The 16,227-nt window shown below is 36.9% G+C and overlaps 1 protein-coding gene across 1 annotated transcript; it reads left to right on the top strand.

Annotated features, from left to right (window-relative positions):
- Positions 1-882: 882 nt before the first annotated feature.
- On the top strand, positions 883-9,391 carry AKAW2_21570A (type I iterative PKS; the record flags this gene model as incomplete). The annotated part of the gene is made up of 15 exons (XM_041686408.1): positions 883-1,482; positions 1,536-1,887; positions 1,966-2,050; positions 2,103-2,259; positions 2,310-2,789; positions 2,857-2,977; positions 3,033-3,192; positions 3,247-4,261; positions 4,326-5,669; positions 5,726-6,055; positions 6,111-6,172; positions 6,225-6,307; positions 6,381-8,122; positions 8,172-8,492; positions 8,561-9,391. 15 exons carry the CDS (start codon positions 883-885, stop codon positions 9,389-9,391), a joined length of 7,683 nt encoding a protein of 2,560 aa, XP_041540396.1.
- Between the last annotated feature and the right edge of the window lie 6,836 nt (positions 9,392-16,227).

Genomic DNA, 16,227 nt, shown 5'->3' with positions numbered 1-16,227 from the left:
CTGCTGCTCGAATACCTTGGCCGTGTTAGTGGGGGCAAGAGATCTGAGGAAGTTATGGTGAAGGTCCATAAAAATCTTACCCGCGAGTTACTCCCGATTCCATGCAAACTTGCCAACAAGTGCTGTGTTAGGGCAAATTAACAATTGACGAAGGCTTGATATCGGGCCTACCATAGAAACCGCATGTTGATCCAATTAGCAATTTGTATTTGATGTCAAGAAGAGATATTCGCCCGTCGTTGAACTGTCAACTCTGAAGAGGAAGCTAAGATAGTATGCTCAAAATGCCCGATTACAGTCGTTCCTATACCTCACTACTTATACATTCTGCGACTAAATCCTGGCTTCTCGCTACAGCAGAACTTGCTTTCCAAGAGTGACCTATACAAGACCCTTTCAGCCAATTGTACTACCATTTTGGTCTATTCTGTACATTTGCAGCGTGGGATATCCAGATCGAAACATGCCGCCCCTTACAGTCTCTATAGCCTCTCTGTCATGTGGAATTTGTGTGAAACCCACCCTCTATGCAATCAGGCTAAACTGGAATATCGATCAAAGATATGGATGGGAAGGCTGACATCAGTTGACGACAATCCTGTGAAAATACACGCTTATCAAGTCATCCCACTGGAAAGAAAGTTTTTGAAGAATGAGAGAATTTTGCACGATTGACTCGCCACGGCGAACTTCTTCATACCGAGCGACATGATAGACTTGTGTATCATCATCTCGCAACCAGTCACGGATACTTATAAAGCAGTATGTGTGCCACGGTATTTCGTCCTACATTGTTATCGACGCAATATCCTTGACAGCGTATCTGAACTCTCTATTGCCCTGATACTTCCCATTTCATAATCCTGTGGTGCTTTGAGCAACATGCCAGGACAGCAATTGGAGCCCCTGGCCGTAGTTGGGATCTCCCTTCGGTTTCCAGGAGAGGCCATCTCTCCAGAAAGCTTCTGGCAACTTATTCTGAGTGGGAGAAGCACAGCGAAGGAGATACCTCCCGACCGATATGGCATTGACGCCTGGCACCATCCAGACTATAGCCAGCTGGACCGCGTGTCTCAGAGAAAGGCCAACTTCCTGGAAGGTGACATCGGTCAGTTTGATGCGGGCTTTTTCTCCATATCGGCCGCAGAGGCCGAAGCAATGGATCCGCAGCAACGCCTTGCACTCGAGACGGCCTATCACGCCCTAGAAAATGCAGGCTATCCAATAGAGTCTGTAACGGGATCCAAGATGGCTGTGTTTACGGGGGCATTCAGCAATGACTACCAGCGCCTTCACGCAAAGGATCTGATGACCCTGCCGAAGGGCCACGCGACGGGGACCTCTATGAATATGCTGGCTAACCGCGTCAGCTGGTTTTTCAACCTCCGAGGACCCAGCTCGAATGTAGATACTGCGTGCTCAAGCAGTTTGATGGCTTTGCACCTTGCGTGCCAGTCCATCTGGAATGGCGAATCCTCTTCGGTCTGAACACCCCCAGCCATCCCATGATGTCTTTTCCATTACTAACTTGGCAGCAGGGAATGGCAATTGGTTGCAATGCCATTCTTGGATTAGATACCGTTCTAGCGTTGGATAATCTTGGTATTCTGTCCAAGGATGGGCGGTCATACAGCTTTGACGAAAGGGGCAACGGTTATGCTCGTGGTGAAGGAGTGGGTGCTCTGATAGTTCGCCCACTGCGCGACGCGATCGAAAACGGGGACAATATCCGCGCCCTAATTCGATCAACTGGTTCGAATCAAGACGGAAAGACCCCGGGTATCACGCAACCGAGCATGGAAAGACAAGAGGATCTCTACCGCGATACTTATGAAAGAGCTGGCTTGAGTTTAGACGTCACCAGATATGTGGAGGGACACGGGACAGGTATGATTGATTGATTCCCACTGTCTAGGCAGTGGCTCGAGAAGTTCTGGCTGTTGCTAATGAGAATGACCAAGTAAGGGACCGCTGTTGGCGACCCCATTGAAGCGCGAGCCATAGGAAATATTTTCCGTCCCTATCGCAGCTCAGATGATCCTGTCTACCTGTATGTATCATCGTCTTGAGCACTACTTTCCTTGACATCTGACTGTCACTAGGGGGTCTGTCAAATCCACCATCGGTCACCTGGAAGGCGCAAGTGGCGTTGCCGGAGTTATTAAGGCCGTCCTGGCGGTTGAGAAAGCAATTATACCACCCAATACAGATCTCCAGACATTGAATCCTCGGATCGACGAAGAATTTCTGCATGTTAAGGTTTGTTTGAGTGGGTGTATCCCTCATGGGATCACTACTAATATGACTAGGTCCCTAGGAAAGCTGTCCCGTGGCCGGTCGATGGCATACGGAGGGCATCCGTGAGCTCATTCGGCTTTGGAGGCACCAATGTACACGTTGTCCTGGAAGACGCATCCAGCCAGCTCAACGTCAACGGTTTTACAGAGCAGCCCAACTCAAATGGCACAGACCTCATGCCGTCTAGAGAATCAAGTAGGAAGCCTTCTGGTAGCGCAAGGCTCCTTGTGTGGTCTTCTGCGGACAAGGATGGCATCTCCCGCTTAAGAGATACTTGGAAGCCTTACTTCGCTGGTCTCCAAATCGCATCTGAGGAAAGACCCGAATACCTTGATCGCCTCTCACATACGTTGTCCATCAGGCGATCATGTCTAGAATGGCGCGCATACGCGGTTGTTCAGCCTAGTTGCGACTGGAAAACGATTCCTGCCAGCCTTAAGTGCCCAGGTCAATCGATATCATCGCCAAATCTAGCTTACGTATTCTCTGGGGTGAGTTCTCTTGTCGTTGAGGTTCTGTACTTTGAGGAGGCACTAATCCCGGTTGTTTGGCACATAGCAAGGTGCTCAGTGGTATGGAATGGGTAGAGAGCTATTGGATGCATACCCGACGTTCTTGAACAGTATTCGGGATGCGAACGCGTACCTGAAAACCTTGGGGTGTCAGTGGGACTTGCTAGGTAATCAAAACACTCTGAATTAAGTACCCTGCGGTTGGAGCTGACGCCAAGTTAGATGCTCTGCGGAAGAGCGAATCGGAATCCTGCGTCAACCTTACCGACTACAGCCAGACCCTGTGCACCGCACTACAGGTCGCGTTGGTAGAACTTCTGGAGCGATTTGGAATAGTGCCCAGGAAGGTCGTAGGGCATTCGTCGGGCGAGATAGCTGCTGCGTAAGGTCTACCCTGCATTTCCTAAAAACTAATTTGTTCTAAGTATGATCACAGGTACGCAGTGCACGCTATTTCCCGGCGCGATGCTTGGAGAATTGCTTTCTACCGGGGTCTATGGAGCAGCAAGCTGGAGAACCACAGCTATGTCCGGGGATCCATTCTGGCTGTCGCACTAAGTGCAGATGAGGTCCTTGCATATTTTAATCGAGTGACAAATAACCACGCCCTCCTTCGACTTACTGTTGCCTGCATCAACAGCCCAAATAGCGTCACCGTGTCTGGCGAGAAATCACAAATTGATGATTTGAAGTCACTGCTCGAGGCCGACCAGATCTTTTGCAGACGATTGAAGGTCAGGGTGGCCTACCATTCATTTCAAATGTACGAGATTGCAGGCCAATATGAGGCCTCTATTGGTCAACTGGACGAGGAACCAGATGAACTTCACATTCATCGTCCTTGCATGGTATCTTCTGTCACGGGAGACTGGGTCACAAGTGACGTGTTGAGGACACCGCAATACTGGGCCCGCAACTTGGTATCCCCAGTCCAGTTCTCGAAGGCCCTAGCATTGGCCTGTTCCTCTACCGTTTCGCTCCCAGAAAAGCTTGATGGAAGCCATTGCAGGTCCTTAGAGGTTCATCAAGTTGTGGAGATCGGGCCACACTCAGCACTACAGGGACCGACGAAGTCAATCCTAGCAGATATGAAGCGTTCCTCCGTTCATTATCTGTCTCTGCTCCAAAGAAACGTACCGGCCAATTTGACTGTATTAGATGTGGTAGGGTATCTATGGGCGTCTGGCCATAAGGTTGACTTAGCCGCAGCAAACCAGGACCGGTCGACCGACTGCAAAACTAAGATACCCTGCCTGGACAACCTGCCAGAGTACCCATTCAATCACAGCAAATCCTATTGGCACGAGAGTCAGATCAGTCGGAATATTCGTATGCCACGCTCCGGCAAGCATGAGCTCCTTGGGGCTCCTGATCCCTCCTGGAATCCGCATCAACCCCACTGGAGGCACATCATTCGCACATCCACCATACCCTGGGTACAGGATCATCAGGTTAGACGGCAAAGACTATTCTGCAGAGCCTGATGATTGGAAGCAAAGCTAACGCGTACTTCAGGTCAACGGAACAATAGTATACCCCGGTGCAGGGATGGTTCTTATGGCGGTCGAGGCCGGGAAACAGCTATGTCGGGAAGGGCGTCAAATAATTTCGTTTGACATCCTGGATACAGCCTTGCATTCAGCCATTCAAATACCAGCACATGGTGATGTAGAGTCCAGCTTCTCTATGCAGCCCGTTAGCAGCCTGCGGTCCAAGAACTCAGACTTCTTCGAATTCGGCCTCTACACTGCCCTAGGCTCATCATGGACTACGAGTTGCACTGGTTCTATTCGCATTAATTATGAGCCAGAGGAAGCCGACCCTATTAGCAATGACCAGGTTGACCAACTGAACAACACACATCAACAATCTTTGTTACGGGCAAAGCAGAAAGCTACATCTGACGCGCATATTAGTGCCATTTATGACCATTTGAGAAAATGTGGCTATCATTACGGTGACAGCTTCCAGGGAATCACTGCCCTCGCATATGACCCACAAGATACCAGCACAGTAGTGGGTGACATCCATCATCGGCTCATTCAGGCTGGATCGACCCTACACCCTACAGCTTTGGATGCCATGTTCCAAATGCTACTGTGTGCTAATGCAGCCTGCGGAACTAAGGAAGTTCCGACTTATGTCCCAACACATATAAAGAGGCTACAGGTTCTTAAGGATGGCCAACCGGGACCATCGGAAACGTTCAAAGTTCTAGCGAGCGGAAAATTTGATTCATCTAAGGAGGTAACCGGATCAATAGCTGCATTTGGGGCTAACAATAAGCGGCCTTCAGTCCTCGTAGAAGGGCTCACCTGTACGATGGTCGACGGGATCCGGGCCAGTAGCGATGACTCCACAACAGCAGGGAGTCTGTGCTCTGAGATTGAATGGAAACCAGACGTTCGCTTATTGGGGAATTCTGAGATCGAGCAATACTGCCAGAGAAACTTGCCAGTGGATTTGTCTAAGGAAATCCTTACTGATCTCGACTTTGTAGTTCTTGCTCGTGTACTGGAGGCTTATCGTGTGTTTTGTGAACAGCAGAAACAGCCCGCGAAGCCATATCTACAGAAATACCTCGAGTGGGCGGTCCACCAGAAGGATCGTCTAGAGCATAATGAAATGCTCTACTCTTCAGAGCCTTGGAGGAGCAGGTTACAGGACTGGAAGTACATCCATGACGTGGAAAGTCGTTTGCTTGTCGAGGCTCCATTCACAAAGCTTCTTATCAACGTGGGGCAAAACCTTTTGGACTTCCTCACGGGCGCCGTTGATCCTTTGGAATTCTTCTTCACTGGCAACATTTCGGACGAATCCTTCGCTGGCAGTATGGTCGATGATTTCTACGCAGGCACGGTAAGACAAGCGCTGTCTCGAGTCTTTCAAAAGAGCTAAACTAACACTATCTACAGATGGCTATGGCTAATTTCGCAAAAGCTGTTCCCAAGTTCATGGACCTCATGGCTCATACAAATCCTGGCATGAACATTCTTGAAGTCGGAGCTGGTGTCGGAGTAGCTACCAAGGCCTGCCTTGAAGCTCTCGGGGCTTCAGGACACGCCTCCGGCTCCAGGTATGCCCGCTGGGATTACACGGACATCTCACGCTCTTTCTTTGGCAAAGCAGCCACCAAATTTGGAGAAGAGGGCTCCAGAATGCAGTTCAAGAAGCTGGACATTGAGGAAGATCCAGAAAACCAGGGCTTTGAAGCGGGAAGCTACGATATGATTGTAGCCGGATGGGTATGTTGACCTAGTGATAGTGCGATGGTGGCTTGGCCTAGACTGACTCGCACAGGTTGTGCATGCAACGCACAGTTTAGAGCGTACGCTGACCAATATCGGCAAGCTACTTAAGCCGTAAGCGTGCTTAGACCTTCTGGTGTATGTTTTACTGACCACGTTGCCCTAGTGGTGGAAAGCTTTTGCTAGCCGAGGTGACAAACCCCTTCCGTACAGCGGCCGCGTTTGGTCTACTCGAAGGGTGGTGGCTCAGTAAGTTTGTGCTTTCCATACTGCCCTTTCGTTGCTTTCTGAATACTATCGAGCATTTCTAATGGTTGAAAAGGCTCTGAACCTTATCGGGTCTACGGGCCTTGCGTGGACAGAGAACGTTGGGATGATGTGTTACAGAAGACAGGGTTCACCGGCTGTGATGTCTATTTCCCCGATTTCCAAGACAGTAAGCTTCATGAGCATGCTGTGTTTGTTTCCACAGCTTCGCACGATGTTGCACCTATAGGCTGGAGCCCGCGCATCGAAATTGTATACGAACCAAACGAGCCTAAGCAGCATGATCTTGCCAGCTCATTGAAAGAAAAATGTCAGGCTCTCGTTAAATCTGGAGTAGCATGCGTACCTATTGGCAGTGCCTCTCCGGACCATCAAGATGTACTCCGGGTGTTCGTTCTGGACTTCGAGAAACAATCGTTATATAACATGGGCCCAACTTTGTATGAAAGGCTGCGAGAGCTATTCACAACCTCGGCAACTACACTCTGGGTAACCAAGACAAGCGGTATTCCCGCGCCGGATCCAAGAGTCCATCTCATTGACGGTTTATTCCGCGTTCTCGCTGAGGAAGACGGGCACCAGAATCGGTATGTCTTGTCGCTCGAGGGATCTGCGGAGCGCGAATCTGTCATGGCAATGATTCAGCATATATTGAACCCACCGGTACAAGGGCTAGATACTGAGTACACTATGCGAGACGGAACTCTCCACAATCCGCGGCTCGTTAACAGTACGCGGCTTGAACAACAAGTGTCATTGCAAACAGCGACCCAGACTGAATGTGAGCTGAATTTTGGGGATGTTCCGCTAAGCTTGGACTTGAATACCTCAAGCTTTTCGAATGGCTTCCGATTTATTGGAAGTGGCCCGACAGGCGACCTTGGTGAGACGGAAGTGGAGCTTGAAATTCACTGTGCTGGGCTGAACTTCCGTGATGTTCTCATATCACTGGGCCAGATACCCAATGCAGAAGTCTGGCAGGAGGGTGCTGGAGTGGTCACTAAAGTCGGCAAAAGGTGCACTCGGTTCAAGCCTGGCGACAGAGTGGCAGGGTTCGTCCCCCAGCCGTTCCAGGCTCGGACCGTATTCGTCGATGGTAATCCGGTAGTTCACATCCCGCAAGGGCAGTCCTATGCCGAAGCTGCAGGCATCCCAACCAGTTTCCTAACAGCCTGGTTCTCTCTCACTGAGGTGGCACGTATTAAACCTGGGGAGTCCGTACTCATCCACTCCGGGGCTGGAGGCACAGGACAGGCCCTAATCCAGATAGCTCTGCTATACCAGGCAGAGATATACACGACTGTTGGAACGAAGGAAAAACAGGACTTCCTTATGCAAAGATACCCTATCCCAGCGGAACGCATCTTCTCCAGTCGGTCAACGAGTTTTGCATCCGCGATCATGCAGATGACTGAAGGGAAAGGTGTGGACGTTGTGGTGAACTCATTATCTGGCGAAGGGCTCGTACAGTCATGGGAATGTACTTCACCCTATGGGCGATTCGTCGAGCTGGGGAAGAAAGATATTCTTGCCAACTCCAAGCTTCCCATGAGACAGTTTTTGAAGAACGTCACTTACAGCTGCTTTGACTTGGCGCTGTTGCAGCAGGACCGCCCTCACATATGCCGTGATGCCTTGGAGACAGTGATGAGTCTAATGGATCAAGGCAAGCTGTCCCCTCAGGAGCCAACCCATGTGTATGGAGTTGGTGAAATAGAGAAGGCGTACAGACACATGCAGTCTGGGAAGAATTTCGGTAAGATTGTGATTGAGATGCGTAAATCAGATATCGTCAAGGTCTGCTTGTCCCCCTTCGTTATCGCCACAGCTAGCTGACTGGGACCAGACCCTACTGAAGTCGAAGCCTAACACTTCTTTGGACCCCGATGCAACATATCTGGTCACAGGGGGTCTGGGCGGACTCGGTCAGAGTATGCTCACGTGGATGGTTGGCAGGGGCGCTCGCAATCTCCTGCTATTGTCCCGTTCTGGAGGAAAAGGCGCGGAAGCCCAAGAGTTCCTCAATTATCTTAGAGCAGAAGGAGTCAACGCTCAAGTGCGTGTCTGCAATGTCGCGGAGGAAGACTCATTACGTGCAGCGATTGAGGATGTGGCATCACATATGCCCCCAATCAAGGGCTGCATCCAAGCCGCCATGGTATTACAAGTAAGCAACTCCCTCTGAAATTAGAAGAACCATCTTCGAGGCATTTCTAATGCGTACCCATCAACTAGGATGTCGGGTTCGAAAACATGACCTACAAGGACTGGGAAACCGCCGTTAAGCCCAAAGCACAAGGGTCCTGGAATCTACATAACCTTCTCCCACGCGGCCTTGACTTTTTCCTTATGCTCTCTTCTATGAATGGGGTGATTGGACACGTCGGCCAAGCGAACTATGCAGCAGGCAACACATTTCAAGATGCACTAGCACATCATCGCGTCCAGTGCGGCGAGAACGCCACCTCTCTCGACCTAGGTCTCTTCACATTCACCGGACGAGTAGCCCGAGACCCAAGACTCCTTCAAATTATGCTGAGCGTCTTCCCCCATCAACCAATTACCGAGCCTGAGTTCCACGCGCTTCTTGACGTATACTGCAGCCCGACGGTGTGCAAAGAGAAACGCCTTCCTTGCCAACTCTCATTCGGAATGCGACCGCACGAAGGCACATCAACCAAGGCCTACTGGCTCGGCAAGCCTATGTTCCGGTATATGGCTCAGCAGCGGTCATCTGAGGGGCACCGCGAGCGCCAGGGTCAATCAATCAACCTTCCCGCTGCATTCAGAGCCGCGGAGTCAATGGCTGATGCAACCGCTGCGGTGACCAAGGCCCTGACCGTCAAGTTGGCAAGGACCTTGTCTGTGGAGGAAGGAAGCCTGGATGAGAATAAGGCCCTGCATCAATATGGTGTCGACTCGCTAGTCGCTGTAGAACTGCGGACGTGGTTCTCCAAGGAGGTACAGGCGGACGTTGCTACGTTTGACATTATCGGTCGCGCGACGATTACTTCCTTGGCTGGGGTTGCTACGAGTCGGAGTAAGCTGCCTCGGGGTTGGTCCTGATTGAATGTATCTTGTCACCAACTTGGTCATTAGCTAGGCTTGCACGAGGGGATATCTGGGAGCCAGTCATGTTATTATCGCATTGAACATTACATTATGCTATCCGCGTCTTAACCGTCAGTTTAACAACCTCATTGTCTAATTCCGTAGGAGCGTGGTATAGAAACAGTCTTACAGTTGGTGAGGACGTGATAACATTCTATTTTACCTAGTGGATTCATGTTTAACTCACTGGTCGCCCTAGCTCGGATTCTCTTCCCCCTTTCTCTTGTCTTCAACTCAGCCCGTGACGAAGGGAAAGAACCTGGGAATGGTCCTACTTTATTGAAACTCTAGTCTCCAGCAATGCTATGGTGTTAAGGAATGTGGCCCTTCATCCCTATATTGTTCTTGGCGCTGGCCCGGTCGGTCACCTGTTTCACAGCCAGGGCCTAAGGGTTGTGGGGTCTTTTAACATTTCCACTATAGAAGCCATGGCGTAGATGAGTCCTTTGATGAATCAATTTAGAGTATTCATCAATTGTCTACATTCATCTGAATCTATTATATACTACTTTGTCTTCCTGTGTATTTTTTGCATTTATTTACTCTCTGATTAGTCTATCTGCTTACTATCTTATATCTTCTGTAGTGGCTCTCCTGCTTTATATCTATAATCTCTCCTTACTAACTGTCTTCTCTATTATATCTTTATTATTTATTTTATTATATTTACTCTTAGTATTTATTACTTACTGTTCATAATCTTTATTACTGATTTTCTGTATGATATCTTCTTTCTATTATATTATATATTATAGTTAGACTATTAATATTATCTTAATATACATTTAATCAGTATTGTTACTGTTATATATAACCCAAAATTAAATTTAATTTGATAACTTGGCGCCTTCTTAACTATATTATAATATTTTAATAATTTTATAATTTTTTAATTATATAATAGTATCTAATTAATATTTCTTCTATCTTTATTATTTATTATATCTTTTTATCTCTTTCTTTTTAATATCTGCTTTACTGATTCTTTTCCTATATTTATTATCTTCCGTATTATTTATACTTGATATAAGTATTATATTAATTGTATTATATATGCTTGGCCGGTTGGAAGAAAACTAGTTAATAAGATATACTGTAATATAATTATACAAAGTATACTTATTATAATTTATTTATTATTTTTTTTTATTTATACTTTTCTCTATGGCCAAGCTACCACTGCTAAGATTATTATTTTTTTTATTATTCTTTTTATTATTTTCTAATATATTATTTTTCTAGTTATTATTCTTTCAGGTATTATCTAAAATATTATTATCTAATATATCTTTTCTCTTATTATTATTTTTTTTATAGTCCAGATATATTAGCTCACTCTTAATCTTATATTATTAAATAATAGTTAAATTATTAAGATTATTTTTATTATATAGTTTTTTGGTTATCTTACTGACCAAGTACTTATATATTTTTATTATATTAAATTTAATTATTTTATAGTTGTCTTTGCTGATCTGATCTATTATTTTAGTAATTATATTACTATACTAAATCCAGTTTTATATACTTACTAATTAGTCTTTACAGTTTTTTTTCTGATAGTAATAGTATTGAAATACTGCCTATATTTTAATAACTTTAATATTTTTAATATCATATTTAGTTATATGGGACAGGAGTATCTTATAATCTTTATAAATAAATAAAAACAATATATTAAACATATTAATAATCTAGAAAGACTAATAATATAATTTAATTATTAATATATAATAATTATATGAGCAGGCTGATAATAGATAATAAATATATTATTTTTCTAAAAAATAATATCTTTATATTTATATCTAATTCTTTCTGTATTATCAACAATTATTTATAGATAAAAAATATTATATTATAATATATATTCCATTTGAAATAATAATTTATAATATATCTATTATTCTATTTTTCTATATTTTATTCTAACCCACTCTATATATTTACTTTTTTTTTATTTATTTCTCTTTATCTGTATCACATTTTTTTGCTTTAATTATATATATTTTTTTTATTATATTTATTTTTAATAATAATACTAATTTCTTATTTTTCTTCTAGATAACTTAGCAGCTGCAGCATTTTCCTGTCTTACTATATATATATATATATTTATTATTTAGAATAGCTTTTATATGCTGTATCTAATATCTGAGACAATTAATATATCTATAAAGAAGTTTAGCTATATAGATATTACTTTATTAATTCTAATATATATTTTTTTTCTATACTAATACTAGTCTTTATTTTAATTATATCTTCCTGCCCGTCCTCGCGTTGGTCTCTGTATAAAATAATATATTTCTTAATATTTAAGATACTTAATATTTTTATTATATATACTAGTCAATACTATTGTATTATATATAATCAGTCTAAATATACTTATTTCTGTAGTAATAATAAGTATTACTTAATAATAACTATATATTTATATATATTTATCTACTGCTGCATTTTACTATTCCTGTAATCTTTATTTATAGTTATATTTTTTACTTTCTGATTAATTAGTTTTATACTATTTTATTTATTCTACCGCTCTCGTACCTTCTTTTTTAATATATATTATGGTCTGATGGTATATTTCTAATTCTTTTAATATAATTTATATTAATTTATCTATCAGTTACTTATCTACTCCTTGTTTTTAGGACTTTATTATTAATTATAACTTATTTTAGTTAGTCAGATCCTATATTATATTTTATAAATTATTTATATATAATATAATAACTTCTTTTTTCTACTTATTTTTATCTCTGATTTTTATTTTTAATTTTTATTTTATCTCTATTTCAGAATATTTTTATACTTTAGCTTAAATAACAGAAAGTATTTTATTCCAGATAATAATAATCCTGATTTTATATAAATATTAATCATATTAGAGAGTATGGCATAATATATTAAGATTTTATTTTCTCAGAATCCTTATCTGTCTGAATATTAATTCAGGTATTATTATTTTAACTTAAATTTTATTTTTAAAATTAAAGTCTTTTTTTTATTTAATATAAGCTTATAATTTTCTATTATACAGGAGCAATAATTAAAATAATAAAAAATAAATCTTTCTATATAGTTTATACAGCTATAAAAAAAGACTTTTATTAAATAGATTTCTACTCTGGTTATTTCTTATATTTTATTCTTAGAATTACTTCTATTTTCTAATATAACTATATCTTTTCCTATATAATAGTATAATATTTTAACTATTTTACTAGCTATATCTATAATCATGTCTAGCTTTATATCTGTAATTAATAATTCTATTTTATAATATTTAAATTTAGTATAATTTTATTTAATCTTTTTATTATATTCAGATTTAGTCTTTTCAGTCTTCCTAGTATACTTTAATTATTTAAATATACTTTTATTTCTAATAATCCAAGTTTTATTTTAAATATATAGTTCTGATTCTTCCAGTATCTATATTATTTTTTTAATTATAAATATTAATTTTTTCTAAAATATTTTTTTCAGATACTTACAGATCAATATTCCTGAAAATTATAATGTAAATAATTTTTTTATCTGATTTAAGTTCTTAATTTATTATATTAAATCCTGCTATAAATACTCCTTGGAAATTAAATAATAGAAATAATATTATTTATAATAATTATTAGATTCTGTTTTATAAATATAATATCTTATAATAGAATTAATATATTTCATTTATTACTCTGTCTCTAAATTATAGACTTAATTATTTTATTTATTATAGATTTTATATACAGAGTCAGATAGTAAATTATATAATTTTAATTAATTTTATATTATACTAATTATATACTTATTATCTAATTTTTTAATTTATATTAGACAGAGACTCTACACACTTAGAATTTTCTAATATAGAATTAGTTTATAGTTTTTAATAAAAGTTATTTAAATCTTACTCAGGAATGCCTGGCATTTTAATATTAATTTAATTAATTATTAAAATTACTTTTTATTACTGTATAGATATCTATAGAATATTATAATTATTAATTTTTAATATATCAACTATAATATCTAATATTACTTAATAATATATGGACCGCAGGATTAGACTAAATAAGATAATTATAATATATATTCTATTTTTAGTATTACATGTTTAATAAAGTCTTTTCTAAATAATAATTTTAATATTAATCTTTTCTGTTTACTTTACTTGCTTAATTTCTATTTGTATATAAATATAATTATATATATTATAGTATAATTTCAGTATTAACTAGCTTAATATAATTATATTAATATAGATTACTTTATATTAAATAACTGTAATTATACCAGTTATAAAATATTTATTTTAACTAAATTCAGATATAAGAATTATTATATTTATTACTCTTTATTAAAGCATATTTCTATTTCTATATTTAAAATATCTTTATTTTCTTTTATAAAGACTCTACCTCTGATACAGCTTAATATAGATATTTCTAGTATATATTCTTTAAATCTTTTAATTTAGTTTATTATTTATCTTATACTAATTATTACTATAATATAATAATATTCTTTTCTAATATTTTTAATTATATAACCTGACATGTTTCTATTCCACTTTTCTACTTTATTTATACTAGAAATTATTAGAAAAATAAGAATATTTGTTTAAATAATAAATTTCTCTACTGCTATACCTGCCGTGTATTATATATATTATATTAATAAATATAATAATATTTATTTAGATATTTAATATACTCAGTATTTAGTATACTATATTATAAATTAATATTTAAATATTTTGTTTAATTTATCTTTTCCTTGTATATATCAGGATTATAATATTTAATTAAAATTTTATAACTATATCTGAAAATACTTAGACTGCTGGTTTTTATTAAATAATTTATTAATTAAAGTTTTTGTAAGCTCTTCTGCTCTACTTATTATATATAATTTAATTATATTTTAATATTTATTATTATTAGATTATATATTAATTAAATATTCTAATTACCAAATATTATTCTGGAATATAAAGATAAAGAATTTTAATAATTATAGAAAAACTTAGAGATTACAGATTTTATACTGCTTTTTTAATAATATTAATATAAATAATTTTATATCTGTTCTAAAGCCTGCTTCTAATTTTTTATTATAAATATTTTTAATAATAATAATAATAATAAAACAGATTAACAGACTCAGGAATTCTATTATAATACTTATAATATTAATAGTTCTTTAATATTTATTTTAATTAAAGATTGTCAGTCAGATTATATTAATACTTAAAAAAAATTTATTTTTTTAATTATAGAATTCTATATATTATATACAGGATTCTTTAATAAATAATCAGAATTATTCTTTATTCTTTATTTAACTTTATTTTTTTAATTCTATAAATACTCTTTAATACTGTCTTAGATATCTATATATAACCAGATGCATATATTCTATTTTAGAAACTTTTAATATTTTTATTTAAAAGTATAACTCTTATTATATTATCTTATATTATATTAAAGAGATTCTTGATTAAAATATAGATCTTGATTATTTATATTTAAATTTATATTTTTACTTTATCCAGAATCATAGCTAAGATTAATTATATAATTTACTTATTATCCAGATAAATAATAAAATTATTAATTTTATTCTACATATTTTTCTTAAGTACAGGAAGCTAAGTTACTGTAATATTTATTTATATTTATATAAAATATTCTAATATATTAATAATACTTTTCTCTATAATTTTAAAAATATAGATATATATAATACTGGCCTATTAATTAATAAGATTATTATTTTTAATTAAAATTCTCATAGATATTGGATTATATATATTTATTTTAAGTATTTCTTATATTTATCTTTATATTATATCTTATTCTATACTATCAATAGCAGAGGCTATAATTATAGTATACTATTATATAATATTAATTTAACTGGTTTGTATATATATATATTAAAATAATTATTTTACTAATTTTTTATTTCTCTGTCTAGGCAACTTCTGGATTAATTATATAATATTAATTAAAAAATTTTATTAATAATATATTTTTATATATTTAATATTTTTTAATATTCTGTATTAAAAATATAGTCTTTTTTAATAATATATTATTAATACTTAGCTTTTATATAAGATGCAGTATCTTTAATTTTTTTAATATAATTAATTAAAAATCTATATAGATTTTTATAATAATATCTGTATTACTCTGGATACTGGTATTATATTTAATAAAATTAATTAAAAAATTCTACTAGCTGATTTTATTAAAAGATTTTATAATATATTAAAATATTACTAGGACTCTATGATTATTATTTATTATTTTAAAAAATCTATTTTTTTTATTACTTTTATTATTAATTCTGGCTGGACTGAGATTACTGATAAACTAATAAAAAATATAAATAGAAATCTTATATAAAGATAAAATAATTAATTTAATTTAATTATATATATTTTTAAACAGAAAAATAATATATTCTTGAAATTATTTAGAAATAGTACTTTTAGTAAGTATAAAATTTATATTTAAATTTATATCTATTTTATATATATATTTTAATTTATAAATATTAATTAATATTTATAATTATTATATACAGGTTATTAAATATCAGAAATATAGTTTATCTTACTTATATTTTCTATTCTGGATTGACGGTCCTTGGAATAATTCTATATATATTAATAAATTTATTAATACTAAAATCCCTGATTTTGATAGTCCAGAAAGTCTTTATTTTTATAATATTATTATAAAATATATAATCTATTATTCCTGTAGTATTTAATA

This window comes from Aspergillus luchuensis, chromosome 2, assembly GCF_016861625.1.
Source record: "Aspergillus luchuensis IFO 4308 DNA, chromosome 2, nearly complete sequence".
Taxonomy (NCBI): Eukaryota; Fungi; Ascomycota; class Eurotiomycetes; order Eurotiales; family Aspergillaceae; genus Aspergillus; species Aspergillus luchuensis.
Note: the sequence above shows the minus strand (reverse complement) of the source record. Positions and strands in the feature narration are given on the sequence as shown.